The sequence below is a fragment of the Populus alba genome, chromosome 17, assembly GCF_005239225.2.
Source record: "Populus alba chromosome 17, ASM523922v2, whole genome shotgun sequence".
NCBI lineage: Eukaryota > Viridiplantae > Streptophyta > Magnoliopsida > Malpighiales > Salicaceae > Populus > Populus alba.
Window position 1 is genome coordinate 19,461,032 of NC_133300.1, and position 15,497 is coordinate 19,476,528.

Genomic DNA, 15,497 nt, shown 5'->3' on the forward strand with positions numbered 1-15,497 from the left:
CGTGGTATATATTAATTAATTAAATACTTTTAAATTTATATTTAAAGCAAAATATAGACCGCAGCACGGCGCCCCCTTATTATATCAATGGTAAAAATGAGTCAAAGGACTATGTTATAGGTGTTTTAATATAAAGGACTAAGTTAGACTAATGTTCAAAATACAAGGACTTTAGTCGCTCAATGCAAAAAATAATTTCGTTTGATTACTTGCAGTCTCCCCCTTTTTTAACCGCTTAGGTTGTCTTCTAAAAAAGCAAACACCATGTCCATAGGAACCCCCTCTAACTCAATCAATGGCCATCCATTTTTTTCCTCTTCCTTCTCTTACTAACGAGCCCTAAATCTCTCTCTAGAAACACCTCAAGATCTCAGCTTTAAGAAATGAAGAAGAAGACCCTCATTTCCCTCTCTCTACTACTCTCCCTCTTCGCCTTATCTTTCTCCATAGAAGATGATATCACCTGTCTTGAAGGGGTCAAGAAGTCCTTTACTGACCCACTGAGTCGACTCACTTCCTGGACTTTCAACAACAACTCAGTTGCTTTCGTTTGTAAACTCAATGGTGTTTCTTGCTGGAACGAGAAGGAGAACCGAATCATCAGTCTTCAGCTATCGTCTTTCCAGCTTTCAGGCAAGTTACCGGAGTCTCTCAAGTACTGTCATAGCTTAACAACACTGGATCTTTCAAACAATGATCTTTCAGGGCCGATCCCACCTGAGATTTGTAACTGGTTGCCTTATATAGTCTCTCTTGATCTCTCCGGGAACAAATTTTCCGGTCCGATCCCGCCGGAGATTGTGAATTGTAAGTTCTTGAATAATTTGATTTTGAGTGGAAATCAGTTGACTGGTTCGATTCCTTTTGGTCTTGGTCGCCTTGATCGGTTGAAAACGTTTTCAGTGGCGTCTAATAAACTGTCTGGTTCGATACCGGATGAATTGGGGGCTTTTCCGAAGGATGATTTTGATGGGAATGATGGATTGTGCGGTAAGCCGCTAGCGAAGTGTGGTGGGTTGAGTAGTAAGAGTCTTGGCATTATCATTGTTGCTGGGGTTGTTGGGGCTGGTGGTTCATTGATTTTGGGGTTTGTAATTTGGTGGTGGCTGTTTGTTAGGGGAGGTAAGAGAAAGAGAGGTTCTGGTGTCGGCGGCGTTAAGGGTGCTGATCCTAGTTGGATCGAGTTGCTTAGGTCACATAAGCTAGTACAGGTGACGTTGTTTCAAAAACCTATTGTTAAGATCAAGCTGGCTGATATTTTGGCTGCTACTAATAGTTTTGATTTTGAGAATATTGTGATTTCAACGAGAACTGGGGATTCGTATAAGGCGGATTTGCCTGATGGATCTAGTCTCGCTATTAAGAGGCTTAATGCTTGCAAACTTGGTGAGAAGCAATTTAGGGGTGAGATGAATAGGTTAGGGGAGCTTAGGCATCCGAATTTGGTGCCATTGTTGGGTTATTGTGCTGTTGAAGTGGAAAAGCTCTTGGTGTATAAGCATATGCCTAATGGGACTTTATATTCTCAATTGCATGGGAGTGGGTTTGGTATTAGTCAGTCTAGTGTTTTGGATTGGCCTACGAGGGTGAGGGTTGGTGTTGGCGCAACAAGAGGACTTGCCTGGCTTCACCATGGGTGCGATCCACCTTATATTCACCAGTATATTAGTTCCAACGTGATACTTCTTGATGATGATTTTGATGCAAGGATTACTGATTTTGGGTTGGCAAGGTTGATTAGTTCTCCTGATTCTAATGATAGTTCTTATGTTAATGGAGATCTTGGGGAGTTTGGGTACATTGCTCCTGAGTATTCCAGCACAATGGTTGCCTCATTGAAAGGTGATGTTTATGGCTTTGGTGTTGTGCTTTTGGAGTTGGTAACTGGACAGAAAGCTTTAGATGTCAATAATGAAGAGGAAGGATTCAAAGGGAATTTGGTGGATTGGGTTAATCAATTGGTGAGCACTGGTCGAAGCAAGGATGCCATTGATAAAGCTCTAACTGGGAAAGGTCATGATGATGAGATTATGCAGTTCTTGAGGGTTGCTTGGAGCTGTGTTGTTTCCAGGCCCAAGGACAGGCCTTCAATGTACCAAGTCTACGAGTCTCTGAAGGGTTTGGCTGAGAAACATGGTTTCTCTGATCAATACGATGAATTCCCACTGATCTTTGGCAAACAAGATCCTGATTACAAGGAGTAGCATAGGCAGAACAAGAAGAACAAAAAAAATTTATCCTTGTGAAGAAAAATAGTAGGATATTGGCATCTTTGCATTCATGCTATGTTTTGGAAGACTTTGGTATGCTCCTCGTCATTGTGCTTGATTATTGGATAATTATGTACATTACATGAGGCATCAGGCACCGTACCTTCTATGTAGCCTAGGAAATTTCTCATTTCCCCCCTGCAAAACTTCTGAATTGATCTGTCATTTGTAGAATGTTTCTACTGGGAAAGCGTTTTATCATAATTATTGAAGATGTTGCTATGTTCATGTGACATAAGGGATGGCCTGTATTCTATATTCTATTTTCATGTATTTGCTGATTTTTTTTGTGTGGGTGGTTATCTTTTACGCTAATATTTTGCCAAATCGTGAGAAGTTGAGGATCTGATATGTCTGCATATCTGAGAAGCGTTCTATCCATGATCAGTCTGATCAGATCCGTTGTTTCTTGATGTCCCAAGATTTCTGATATTTATTGTTCAATGAACTTAAAAGTTTTCATTTTCACCTTGCATGATTTTGCAATGCTTGGATTATGCGTGTGCAAATCAAATGAAGATTCACCTGCATAGTTTAAGAATTCTAGATGCCTGCGTAATAGGACTAGAGGGTATACTCAATGTAATCGATCATCATGTTTCTCTCTAGTACAATGAACAAGGTGTTGCAATTGCGACGAAGAAGCTTGATTTGAAGGAGGTTGAAAGTTTTAGTGCAAGTTTCCAGTTGAAACTTCAGCTTCGAAAGACTTACGAACTGCATTTTGTTTCTAATTCTCAGTATTAGGGCTTCTAGATAAAACCATCATGAAGGTGTGTCTCCATTACTCTCTAATATCATCAAAAAGGTTTAATGATCTCGAGGGAAAATGGAGCAAGTTCTCCAGTACTAAACTGATGCCATTGATATGCCTTCTCTGTTTCACTGTTATTGAATGAAATAGCTCATTATTGCTTGCCTTTTAAGATTCTGTGTTGAAACAACTGCTCGTAGTACCAACTGATCCCAAAAGATAAGTTTCCTTCAAAAATCGTAGAGCTAAGATATCACTTGTCCTTAATGTCTGCCTCAAGCTATGATGATGTCGCCCCAAAATTAGTCTTCCACTGCAGCTGGAGATGTAGACACCCAGTACCTTTAACTGATCCATACAGGCTATCTCCTAAAATGCCTTGAATGTTCTGGTTCTGGATTATTTCAGTAACTATGCAGCAATGCAGTAGATTTATTTATTTACAACCACAAGGAGATGGAAAGTGAATCCCTTCAAGCTCGAAATTAGGAGTATGTTACCTCTAGAGGTTGCTGATGTGTTTGAATCTATGTTTTGTTCTAACCATGGTTATATAGGTAAACTCTCTTGAAATCTTGATACGAAAAATTACAATTTGTTCTCAAACCACAACTGCAAAAACTACCACAAACACATTAGTGTCAGTGAGCTTCTGGAGAGGTGGAGCAACAACTCCTCTGGAACCAACCTTTGGCAGCAGTAATTGCATCCCTAATCCGTGACCGTATTAATCTTCCACTGGCGTCTCCAACTTCGTGGTCCTGCTCATTTTATTAAGCTCATAAATCCTCAACAGAGATGAAGAAGATTCTTTTACATCTCAGAAGCACAACCTTCTCGTGATAACATTTATACTTGTCCGAAAAAGAGTGAGTTCGAAAGTCAAGATTGTCTGGATCATATGCATTGATTTTGACCTGGCTTTTTTGGTTGGGACCATGAATGGTGCCTTTTGAACCCAAACGAGCATGTGGGGCTGAGCAAACTTTATGCATACATCCTGTACGTCCTTCTATGCAAGTAGTATATGTCTCTTCTGTGCCTGGATTAGGGGCATTGCTCGTGTCCTTGGTGCATGAGCACATGTTCTTGACCCCATCCTCTACCAGTGACCTCTTCTGAGGTAGATTTCAATTCAACCAACCACGCTGCTGCTGTTATGCTTTATTGTAGAAGAAGGGCAGGGAAGCTCCAATGGTGAAATTCATTCACAGGCCAGGATATAGAAGATAGAAAAACATGGCAAGTTTCAGATTTAGCATGTGAACTTGCGTTAGATGACCGATAACTGGCAACAGCAAGTTTAATCAATTTCTTCCATGCAGGCCTGCTTGAAATGTCTTCCGGCCACCAAGCATTCACTTTCTCTCTTCTCCTTCATCAAGTGCCCTAATCCAGGTTCACTGACTAGGTATCTAGTGGCAGGAAGACGGCTTAAATCAGCAAGCCTGAAGTTATCTCCAGCAAAATATTTGCTCTTAGACAACCTTCGCTCATACACATCCAAAACTTTCTCTAGCTTTTCCTTTTTAAGTTTCGGCCAGCTTGGAGTCACCTTTCGGACCCCCTTCTTGGGAGGATCACAGCTTGAAAGAATACATATACATACATACATACATACAAACACATACATACATACAAACATATACATACATACAACATATACATATATATATACATATATATATTGAAGACCAGATCATTGAAATTGTGGGCTTCAACCTCTAGCCATTGATCTACCAGAGCTTTCTCTTCTAGTGTAGTTCCATGTAGATTTGGACCACGGTCTGCATACTGGGTTGCCTAGAATCTTACTAGATCCGTGGACGGTGGATCCATGCTCCACCAGGAGGCCTAATTATTTTGTTTGTAAAAAATAAATAAATGATGTTCAAGAGCAACAACTGCGTTGTAAAGAAGGGGGGAAATGGTTTTATTTTAATTAAATAATATATATAAAAAAGAAATTACAATAAATTAATCAAATAAAAAAATGATCACTGAAAAAAAAAATCAAAGGGGAAAAAATGATGTAGCTCTATTCTTAGCTAAATAAATATGGAAGCATAAAATTGAATAAAGAAAATAAAAAAACTCGAGTCAACCCGAGTTAGCTTGACAAAACTGTAGCTCGGGTAATAAAGGTTGGATAACCCGATATATAGAAAGAATAGAAAAAAAAATCGCAAAACTTAATTCCCAACAAACCAATTATAGAAGAATGAGACTGGAAAAAAAAAAATCAAAGGCAAAGGACATAAAAAACAATCAAAACCAGGTAAAATGATCAAACCCCGCGACCTGGATCATGGTAATGGGATAACTAATAAAAGCCTAAATAGGAAAAATGATGAAGATTAATTTAAAAAAATAATAAAATTTGAAGGATGAAACCAAAAGAAGATTAAAATTTCTTTTAAAAAAAGCGTCCCCATAAACAGGATCAACCAACTCGAGTTAACCCACCAAACATGTGGCCTAGATCATGAAATCAGAATAACTTAATAAAAAAAATAAAAAAAAAATCACAAAGTCTATTTAAAAAAAAAAAACTAATGTCAAATGATGAAATAAAATTTTTTTAATAATAATAATAAAAAAATCAACTCACGTCAAATTTTCAAACTTGTGACTCGGATCGTTAACTTGGAAAAACCATGAAGTCTAATTTCCAACCAATTAGATATTGAAGGATGAAATAGAAGGAAAAAATCCATTATATAAAAAGATTCAAAACAAAAAATAGTAATTAAAAGAATAAGGATCAAAATTGAAATAAAAAAATAAATTAGAGGAAAACTAATAATTTTTTTAATAAAAGGATAAAAAACAATTAAAAGAATGAAAATCAAATTGGAAAAAATAACATGTAATAAATTAGGATTGAAGGATGAAATTGAAAATAGACTGAAATTAAAAAAAAAAAGAAGCTAAGAACAAAAATTAAAAATTAAAAGAATAAAAATCAAAGTTAAAATCTCAATAAATAAAAAAATAGCTTTGAAATTTTAAATAACCAGTATGACTTTTAAAAGGATGAGAGAGAGAAAATAAAAAATAAAAAGAAAACACCTTTGACGACAAACCATCTTACCAATGACGCCACATACCGCCCCAACAAGAAGAAAACATTGCAACGATTCCAATGACATATCAAAAAAAAAAATATATATATATATATATATAGTTGCTATATGACGTATTTTATGGCATCCCCTAATCTTTGGCATATACTTTGAAACGCACCAATTAATTCTAATTTTTTTAATATATTTTATATTTATTAAAATATTAAATTATTTCTTAGCCAATAAACTTAATTATAATTATAAACTATTAAATCTGATAGTGTAGCAAAAAGTTTGTAAGCTCCATCTTCAACAACGAGAGCTTGCCCAAAAGGGTAGAAAAAATATTAAATTATACCAACAATTCATGTGCCTTAACCCCTAAAAAAGGAGTCCTACAATTTTCATGATTTAATTATTTCAGTGTACAAGCACAAGCAATCATTAAATATTATCTGCAAAACAAAATTAAAATCATTAATTCTGTTTCATTTTCCTCCTTTTTTTTCCTCTTAATTTAGAAATATATCAAATGATCTTATTTTTTATATAACATAATTATGAAATAAAATTTCCTTGATTTCGTTGCAATTGACATGTAAGTTGGTTCAAAAATATCTTTATCAATTAAATAAATATAATTCTCTTACATGTATAGGCATTCTTGCACTAACTTTCTCTCTACCTGTTTGAGGAGGAATTCAGGTAGCTTCTGCTCACCAGAATCAAGATCAACATGTTCATGATCAAATTCCACTCCTTTCTTAAGAAGGCAAGCCTAGCCTATACAATTTATAGTAAAATATCTTTGGTTAAATATATAGATATATGCTAGTCTAAAAACGGACGTACACTTCTACCACAAGAACTAGGGCCGGCCACCGTCTACCAGTGGGCTCTTCTTAGGGCACCACTCATGTCCTTTGATTGCATGAGCACATGTTCTTGACCCCACCCTCAACCATTGACCTCTTTTTATTTCAATTCAACCGACCACTGTATTGCTGTTATGCTTTATTGTTAATGAAGCTGCCGGAAAGTTCAAGTGGGTATGGGCATTTCCCGACCGATAATGGATTAATGAGCTGAGGGTTACCTGCAAAGCAAGCCCTCGTATGTTCTTAGAGGACATTTCAGTAGTTAAGTTAGCGTAATGAAGGAGAAGGATCAACCAAAAGAAGCGCAGAGAGAGTCTAATAAAATGGTAAGGGAGATGTTGTCGTGATATGTAAATCGTGGTAAGGGTGATAGGGATATTTCTTTACTTCGTTTACATGCATGGTGTGGACGACGTCAGTGGTTTTTTAAGAGAATACTCTCTTCACCTACGTACGCAGGAGTCAGCCATGGTAATAGCTTGTAAGATTATTTATAGCCAGGATGCAGGGTATAAGAAAAACATGGCAGGTTTCAGATTTGGTGCGTGTACTTGCATCAGATGATATCGATAACTGGCAATCTGCATGCATAATTTAAAAAACAAATAAAAACAAATTGACAAATGCGTAGAAGGAAGAGGTGAGCTTCATTTTGCCAATATTTCTTATATTTTATGTGATATAATAGGGCCCAAACATCCTTAATTTCAATGACGTTTACTTTGTCGATACTTGCATCGTTTGCATGACTTTATTCACACCAAAGCAGGACAAATTAAAAAAGAAAACGAAAACGAAAAACACATTATATAAGCAAATTGCTCAACAAACGTCGACAAGTTGGTCGCTAGAAGCCAGCAAGATTCATCAGTTTCTTCCAAGCAGGCCTGCTTGAAATGTCCTCCCACCAAGCATTCAATTTCTTTCTGTCCTTCACCAAGTGCCCTAATCCAGCTTCGTTGACTAGGTATCTGGTGGCCGGCAGGTGGCTTAAATCAGCAAGAGTGAAGCTATCTCCGGCTAAATATTTGCTCTTGGACAACCTTTGCTCATACACATCCAACACCTTCTCTAGCTTTTCCTCGCAAGTCTTGACCAGCTCGGAGTCACCTTGCTGCCCAATTCTGGGCAGGATTAGAACTTGGAAGACTATGTTGAACACCAGATCATTGAAGTTGTGGGCTTCAATTTCTAGCCATTGATCTACCAGAGCTTTCTCTTCTAGTGTATTTCCAAGCAGATTAGGTCCACGGTCTTCATACTTTGTTGCATAGTATCTTATGATTGCTCTGGACTCTGAAGGAAAATTTGAGAAAACACCCACAGAAAAAAAAGATTATAGATTCATTAAATGATGTTTACCAATTATGAAAAACGAAATTGGAAATTCATTCAGTTTTTCAGAAAGTTATTCTCAGAAACAAAACATTAAGAAATATTTATTAATTGAAAATGAAAATTGTTTTATTCAAAACACGTGTTTTCTAGTTTTTCTAGAAAACTAAAAGAATACCAAATTAGTTTTTTCTTTTCTTTTATTTTCAAGTTCTTCATTTAAAAATAAGGATTTTTTTATTCACGTGATAGTAATATTCCTTCTATATAATTTTAAATTTAAGTAAAAAAATGGCCCTTTTTAAAAAAAAAATATTTAATAAACTTGTTTACTTAATTCCCATAAAAAGTATTTTCTAGAATAAATAAAAAACTAGAGATGAAAATAATAAAAAGAAAAAAAAGATTATTTTATGAGAATAAAAACAAAAAGATGATACCGTCACTCTTACCAAAAAGCTTGAAATCACCATCTTCAACAACAGGAACTTGCCCAAAAGGCTGGAAAAGAAAATATGCAAATAATTACATCAATAATTCATCGAATAAGGAGTTATATGTGCTCTAAAAAACAGAGTTATACAATTTTCATGATTTAATTATTTCAGCATACAAACAAAACTAATAATCATTGCGAATATTCTCCTCCCTTTCTCTCAATTTTTAAAAATACACCAAATTAATAACCTTATTTTTATATATATGATACCATCAGGAAACACAACTTCGTTTCATATGAATTGGTTCGAAGACATCTTTAACCATTTTTTATAAATAAATATTTTTATAAGAAGATATCGTTTCATAAAAAAATAATCATGAGAGAGAGGCAAGCCAAAGTAGCTTGCAATAACGTTCTCTCTACCTGTTTGAGGAGGAATTCAGGTAGCTTCTGCTCACCGGAATCAAGATCAACATGTACAAGATCAAATTCCACTCCTTTCTCTAAGAGGCAAGCCATGACCCTTTGTGGGCAAACAGCCATGGCAGGACCATACACTTTAACAACCATGATCGATGAATTCTCTGAAACTTACCACTCACTAAATAAAACAAAGAGAATCTTGAGCTTTCCCAAATTAAGAAGGATAGATAATTTTCAGTACAGATCCCAATATGGTCATATTTATAGAAGAATATCGTTGGTTACAAGCCGGGGGTTGTCACGTGAGCTCTGCCACAAGAACTCGAGGCTTGCCAAGCAAGTCAAAGCAACATCGAATGAATTCTTCCCATTTTATGGTTATGGGGGTTGTCACATGCAAGAACAACCGGTTGGTGGAGGCCAAACTTTGGGAACTTTAAATTATTTCGGTTCACGTGGATGAATATTGTACATAATCATTAATGTATAGTATTTAGTTGAAAGTTTTTTTTTTAATAAAAATATTAATGGTATCTTTTTTATATCCAAATATATTTTGAAAATTATCGTCTACTAAACGATATCACACCTACTTTATATAAGTAGCTAGTAATTATAACGTGAGTAAAATTGATTTTCTTTTAAAGATGAAAATGTATTTTTAATGATTTTAATTATCCTTAGTTCAAGATTATAAAAAAAAAACATATAAAATACTTTTTTATATATTTGATTGAATGTTATTAAATTTGATTATACCTACTTCAGGTTGAGTTTCTGAAATTTAATTGTCAAATCCAATACACTTAATAAATAAATTCCATCAAAACAAAGTTCAAATTATAATGTTTTAAGTTATGACACATCAACCTGAATTAAAATGTTCAATCCATGACACCACTCAAAGTTGAGGTTATAGACGGAACCAAATTTATAATATTAATTTTGATTTTATTTATATTATAAAGTGTGTGTTTAAGATTATGATACAAGATACTTTTTAAAATAATCTTTTATTTAAAATATATCCAAATAATTTTTTTTTAATATTTATATTTTAATATTAACACATTTAAATTATTAAAAAAAACTTCTAAAAACATAAGCAAAGCGCTTCAAAACACACCCGAGGTCAAGGTCACCTGAAGTCTCTTTCCGTAAGCGTTGCAGCACGCAAGGTCTTTTTGCCCGATTTGGACACAGCATATATTAATTACAATTCTTTCATCTTGAATGATTATCTTCCCTTCATTGCATTCAAGTAATTTCTGATGAACATTCCCGAATCCATTTCCTGGCGTTTGTTTCAAATGTGGAATCTACAGGGAGGAAAAAGTACTGCGTGGATCAACCATTTAGAATTTGGTAATGATATATTTTACACTCTTCTTCTTCTCTTGTTCTTTCACTTGGTGACTTGTCTTGTGTTGATCTTCAAATCTTGTTAGCTCTACATGGACCTAAAAGCAAAGGCCACATTACTCTGGAAACACTAGAGGAAGGCCATCCAATCTGTTGCTAGAAATGCAAAATGCCTAACCAAGTGATCTTGTTTCGCTCTTTGCAATTCACTGTAGGGTTCAAGCCTTCAAATGTAATTGAATTTCATTCTAACTTTCAATGTAATACTTGCATGCTGGTATACAATACAATATTTAAACCATTTTATCCACTAGGTATAAAATACTCGAGTTTCAAGTTCATATTGCAGTTTATGTTTTTGCCAGAGGAGATGGCACTAGCGATGATGGACTAATGAGGGATTTTGCATATGCAACTGGCAAAGCAACTATCTTCTTGGCTTTTCTCACATATGCCCTCTTTGTGAAGCTGTTGTAATCGTTAGCCTCTATCTCGTCTAGTATTTGGCGATATAGCAGCAAGGATGCCCAAACCTGCAACATCCGAAAACATTGCGCAATCATAAGCAAGAGTAGGCGGAAAAGATACTATCGATGATTATCGAAAGAACATCCTAGCTACGATTCTAAATTTCTCAGTCGGAAATGCTGATCCTTCCGTTAGTTTGGCGTGATCACAATGCTAAATCGTTCGATTGCTGAAAAGATGAATTTCTGATCTTGGTAATCATGAGAACATTGTAGGATATATAAAGCTTAGCATGGTCCTATTTACCGCAACAGAAATATCGAAAACAAAACAAAAGGGCAAAACCATAAATGAGGACAATAGCCATGACCTTCCCTGGCCAGGCTTCTCTTGTGTGTGATTGCCATCGAAAGACCAGAAAACAGCTGGTTTTGTGTCGATTAAGGTGCATGTGTTCAAAGAAAATCAAATGATGATTTTTGATCTTCAATTAGTTTCATGATTTCCATTTTTTTTAATTTTTAATTCATTTTTCCATTGTTCACTAAAGGTTAAGATTCATTATTTTGCTATTGAGATATCGATAGAAGTTCTTGATTGTTTACCGGCCATCGACTTGCAGCACTCAATTCTGTCACTCCTTTCTCAGCCTCATCAAAGAACATCCTTGCTCTCTTAATTTGATTCTTCATAAAGTTTCTCCACTTATCTGTCACCTTTCCAGCAAATATGTCATCATCAGAAAGCCCTGCCTGTGTCAGCTCATCTTGTGGTAGATAAACCCTTCCTCTTCTTGCACTGCAAACAAAGTCAACAGAAAAGGAAAAGCTAAGGATACAAAAAGATGATTCACCATACCAAAGAAAAAAAAAAAAAAAAAATACATGACAAGAATTAGTTCATAAGATACTATTCAATGCAGCATTTAATTCTAGATTATTTCTCAATTGACTCCCTAAAAAGAAAGTGAAGGCTCTAGACAGCTTGTGCAAAGTATTTTTTTTTTTATTGTGACTCCAAGTTTGCAGCAGACAACACTCTGCACTTACTCTTCTCCAACATCCCTAAGTATGTTAGTGAGCTGATTAGCTATCCCCAATGCCAAGGCAGCATTATAAACACTCTCAGTCGAAGCCTGTGATTCAGGTGCAATGCCCATGACTGGAACACTCATTAATCCAACAGTCCCAGCAACATAATAACAGTAAAGATAGAGCTCATCAAAGTTTTGGTATCTTGATTTCCTCAAGTCCATCCTCATTCCTTGAATCATATCTTTGAATGGCTGAAACAAGGTATCATACAAAAAAATCAGACATGAATCTCGCTTAGACACAACATCACTGGAAATGCTTTTATAGTATCATTGCATTAAAGTGACTAACATTAAATAGTAATGGAATTCATGTGAAGTGAACAAATTAAGATTCTAGTTTTAGGACATGACTGCAGATTAAAAAAAAAAACCGTTTCCAATAGCTACTAGAACAAGTCGGAAAAGTATGACCGCTGAGAGTACCCAATAAACACAGAAATGGCACTCCACATTCATGTTGGAAAGTAATCTCAGAATTATCTACAGCTACAAAGGAAATTACAGTTCAAATACAAGCTGCCTGCTACTTGCACATTGCATATAGAAATAAACTAAAGTCGCCAGCAAGCACGATATTTTGCAATGCCAAAATTATTTTTGATTGGTAACAGAGTAACTATTTTTCAATTGAGAAGTACTTTGATTTTGAAAGTACTGCCTAACCTGAATATCAACAGGAAATTTTCCAACTGTGTCTGCTAGAGCAGCATCCATCATATCAAATGGACGCCCTTGGAAAAGATCTTCCAACCTTGCCTCCCACCTATCTAAAGCTGTTGGTGTAATGTGTGAAGCATTAGGCCCGTCGACAAGCTCATCGGTCCTCCTACACCACACTACATGTGCAGAAAACATTGTAAGAAAGGAAAAGGTTCATTCCCTGTCTTGAGAGTCTTCGTCTCTTACATTCATAGACAATAACCTTCGAATATCATATACCATATAGAACTGATCAAACTTGATTTCAATCATGAATCGGAAGAATAATATTAAGGGTAAGCATCAGGTGTTAGATAGTGTAACCAGTTCACAGCATGCTTGATTTCTCTTCGAGAAATATTGTCTTCAAAATTCCAAGTACATGATTATCACATTTTAAAAATAAATTCCATGAAAAGAGCACTTAAGGCTTGACATATATCCTAGACAGGAAAAGATAAGTTCTTATGGTTCACATAATATACAATTAGCTGCACAATTAGCACCATGATTTCATAAGCTCCCAAAAATAACATCTCTTTTTTATTTCAGAATACTTTGCTCATCATTTGATTATCAAATCCCATCAGAACACATGTATGCTGTATAGGATTGAAATCACTCTCCTCCAACTTCTAAATTCTCTGAATATTCCAAGGTGAAAAGAGAAAATCACTCACCATATATGGCCCAAATAGCCCTTCTCCGTTCAGGGGTCATGAGCAGAGTTCCTGAGAAAGCAAAAGGCAAATGAGAAAACCAATCACAAGTACAACGTATAACAGATTCAAAAGCCAGCAAGAGCCAAAAATCAAAATTCCATTAACTGAACAACAGGAAGCTAACCCAGGTAAAAAGTCTTGGCATACTCAGCACAAACTTCTCCACACCGATCATAAGCTTCACTCAACAAGCTCAAAGTCCCTGGAAGAACAGCATCTGGTTTCACATCCAGATCACCTCTGGACTTCAGTTCTTTCTTAACCAGAGCTGCCTGCTTCAGCACCACATTGTAAACCATCTCCTCGGATGACAAAACAGCCATTTCTCCAGCATGGCTTGCTACCATGCTTGATATCACAGGCAGTTTGCTTCCATTACTTCTACCACCTAAATACCCCAAATCTGGATTGGCAGAGCATGACTTCCATTCCTGTTTCCTACCCTTTTTTTCTCCAAGCTTAAAAAACAAACTCCGATCTCTAGAATTACCAAACTTCGTTGAATCCAGAACCCTGACAGAATCCAGGAATCGAAGACAATTGGTAACATCTGTGCTTGGATTGGCACTACCAACCCAAAACAATGCTACAGTCATTTCAAAAACTAGTCTTTTTGTTACCAAACTCTCCTGGGAACCTCCTTCAACAATCCCAATTCACTCAAAACACACAAGTTTTCTTCTTTTCAAGATAAACCCACTTCAACTTTACAAGCGAGGTTCATAAAAAGTAGCTAGCTGACTTCCCTTACACATGAAAAGCAAACCAACTTTTTCAAAATGAACCCATTATAGACCACCAGCAAGTGAAGCTTTGTTTAAGCTTATCTGTAACTGAAACATTAAAAAAGAAATCATAGCCATAAACTATATAAAACGAGGATGATAAAGATTATGTTATGTGATGATAAACTGATGATAAAAAGCTAACCTCTTTCGCTGTTTTTTTTTGCACCACTCCCTTGACAACAAAGAACTTTCACCAATAAATTAAGACAACAACTCTTTTACAAGTACCGACCTCTCATGAATTGAAAAACTAACAACGGCCCACTAAACAAACTCTCCACCCTTCCAGAGGCTCCTACAAAAAATGACAACGTTTTTGTTTTGTTCTTGTTCTTGTCCGGCTATAAACCCGTTTGTATCCGGATTTGGTTTCAAGCTGGTGACCCAAACCTTTTGAGTTTGAAAGCGCAGTGTATTTGTCGCTTGTAATATTATCTCAGATTTGAATTTAATGAATAATTTATTTTAAAAAATATATGTTCAATTAAGGATGGACTTGTCAAAAACTCCATTAAATGAAAAAAAAGACGGCATTACATAAGTCTAATTTATCGCCATTTCATAAGCAACAAAGAACTAATGTGTATAACGATTTGAGTGATGTTTACTGCTGCGGGTGGAGCATTGACCCAACTTTGAACTTGGACATTTTTTTTTGGTGGGTCAAAAAAGGGAATTATGAAAAGAGCAATGAAATCTCAATGAGATGGACACGTCGACGTATCCACCAATCGATGGAGGATAACGTTATCAAAAGGGTGGCAGAAAAGGCCTGGGCCATTGAGGGGGCAGATGTACACGTGGCGAACGATGAATGAACAGTTAAAGTAGCCCCAGGAAGATCCTCTGAGGATATTATTATAGATACCAGTGCTCCTGCAAAGAAAGAAAAAAGATTGATTGGTGGGGGGCACCTTCTCCAGCAATGGAAATGGGTTAGGTCGAAATTCTTATTGTTTTCTTTTCTCTTCCTTCCAGGAGTTTTCGTGTCAAAAAAAAAATTAAAAATAAAATTAATTCAATAATTTAAAATAAGTTTTGAAAATATAATTTATATTATTTTTTTAATATAATTTTTCAAATAATAATTATTTAGATTTAAAATTTTCATGGACCTACACACTACTTTTATGTTTAATTTCTTTTAAATAAATAAAAATAATGAGATTTAAATTCATGATCATTTAGTTAT

The 15,497-nt window shown here is 35.6% G+C and overlaps 3 protein-coding genes and 1 pseudogene across 3 annotated transcripts; 1 reads left to right on the plus strand and 3 right to left on the minus strand.

Annotated features, from left to right (window-relative positions):
• Positions 1-240: 240 nt before the first annotated feature.
• Positions 241-2,551, plus strand: LOC118031768 (probable inactive receptor kinase At1g27190). The gene has a single exon (XM_035036260.2). The coding sequence runs from the start codon at positions 384-386 to the stop codon at positions 2,202-2,204; it is 1,821 nt and encodes a 606-aa protein (XP_034892151.1). The 5' UTR covers positions 241-383; the 3' UTR covers positions 2,205-2,551.
• A 1,114-nt stretch (positions 2,552-3,665) lies between these two features.
• LOC118031767 (glutathione S-transferase F11-like) lies at positions 3,666-7,224 on the minus strand (annotated as a pseudogene).
• Positions 7,225-7,616: 392 nt separating this feature from the next.
• Positions 7,617-9,384, minus strand: LOC118031769 (glutathione S-transferase F12). Its single transcript, XM_035036262.2, has 3 exons — positions 9,171-9,384; positions 8,758-8,806; positions 7,617-8,266 (listed from the first exon to the last, which is right to left on the minus strand). The coding sequence occupies exons 1-3, from the start codon at positions 9,315-9,317 to the stop codon at positions 7,818-7,820; spliced, it is 645 nt and encodes a 214-aa protein (XP_034892153.1). The 5' UTR covers positions 9,318-9,384; the 3' UTR covers positions 7,617-7,817.
• A 1,360-nt stretch (positions 9,385-10,744) lies between these two features.
• Positions 10,745-14,780, minus strand: LOC118031762 (phytoene synthase 2, chloroplastic). The gene is made up of 7 exons (XM_035036251.2): positions 14,448-14,780; positions 13,642-14,350; positions 13,476-13,526; positions 12,760-12,932; positions 12,050-12,285; positions 11,606-11,798; positions 10,745-11,065 (listed from the first exon to the last, which is right to left on the minus strand). Exons 2-7 carry the CDS (start codon positions 14,111-14,113, stop codon positions 10,883-10,885), a joined length of 1,308 nt encoding a protein of 435 aa, XP_034892142.1. The 5' UTR covers positions 14,114-14,350; positions 14,448-14,780; the 3' UTR covers positions 10,745-10,882.
• Between the last annotated feature and the right edge of the window lie 717 nt (positions 14,781-15,497).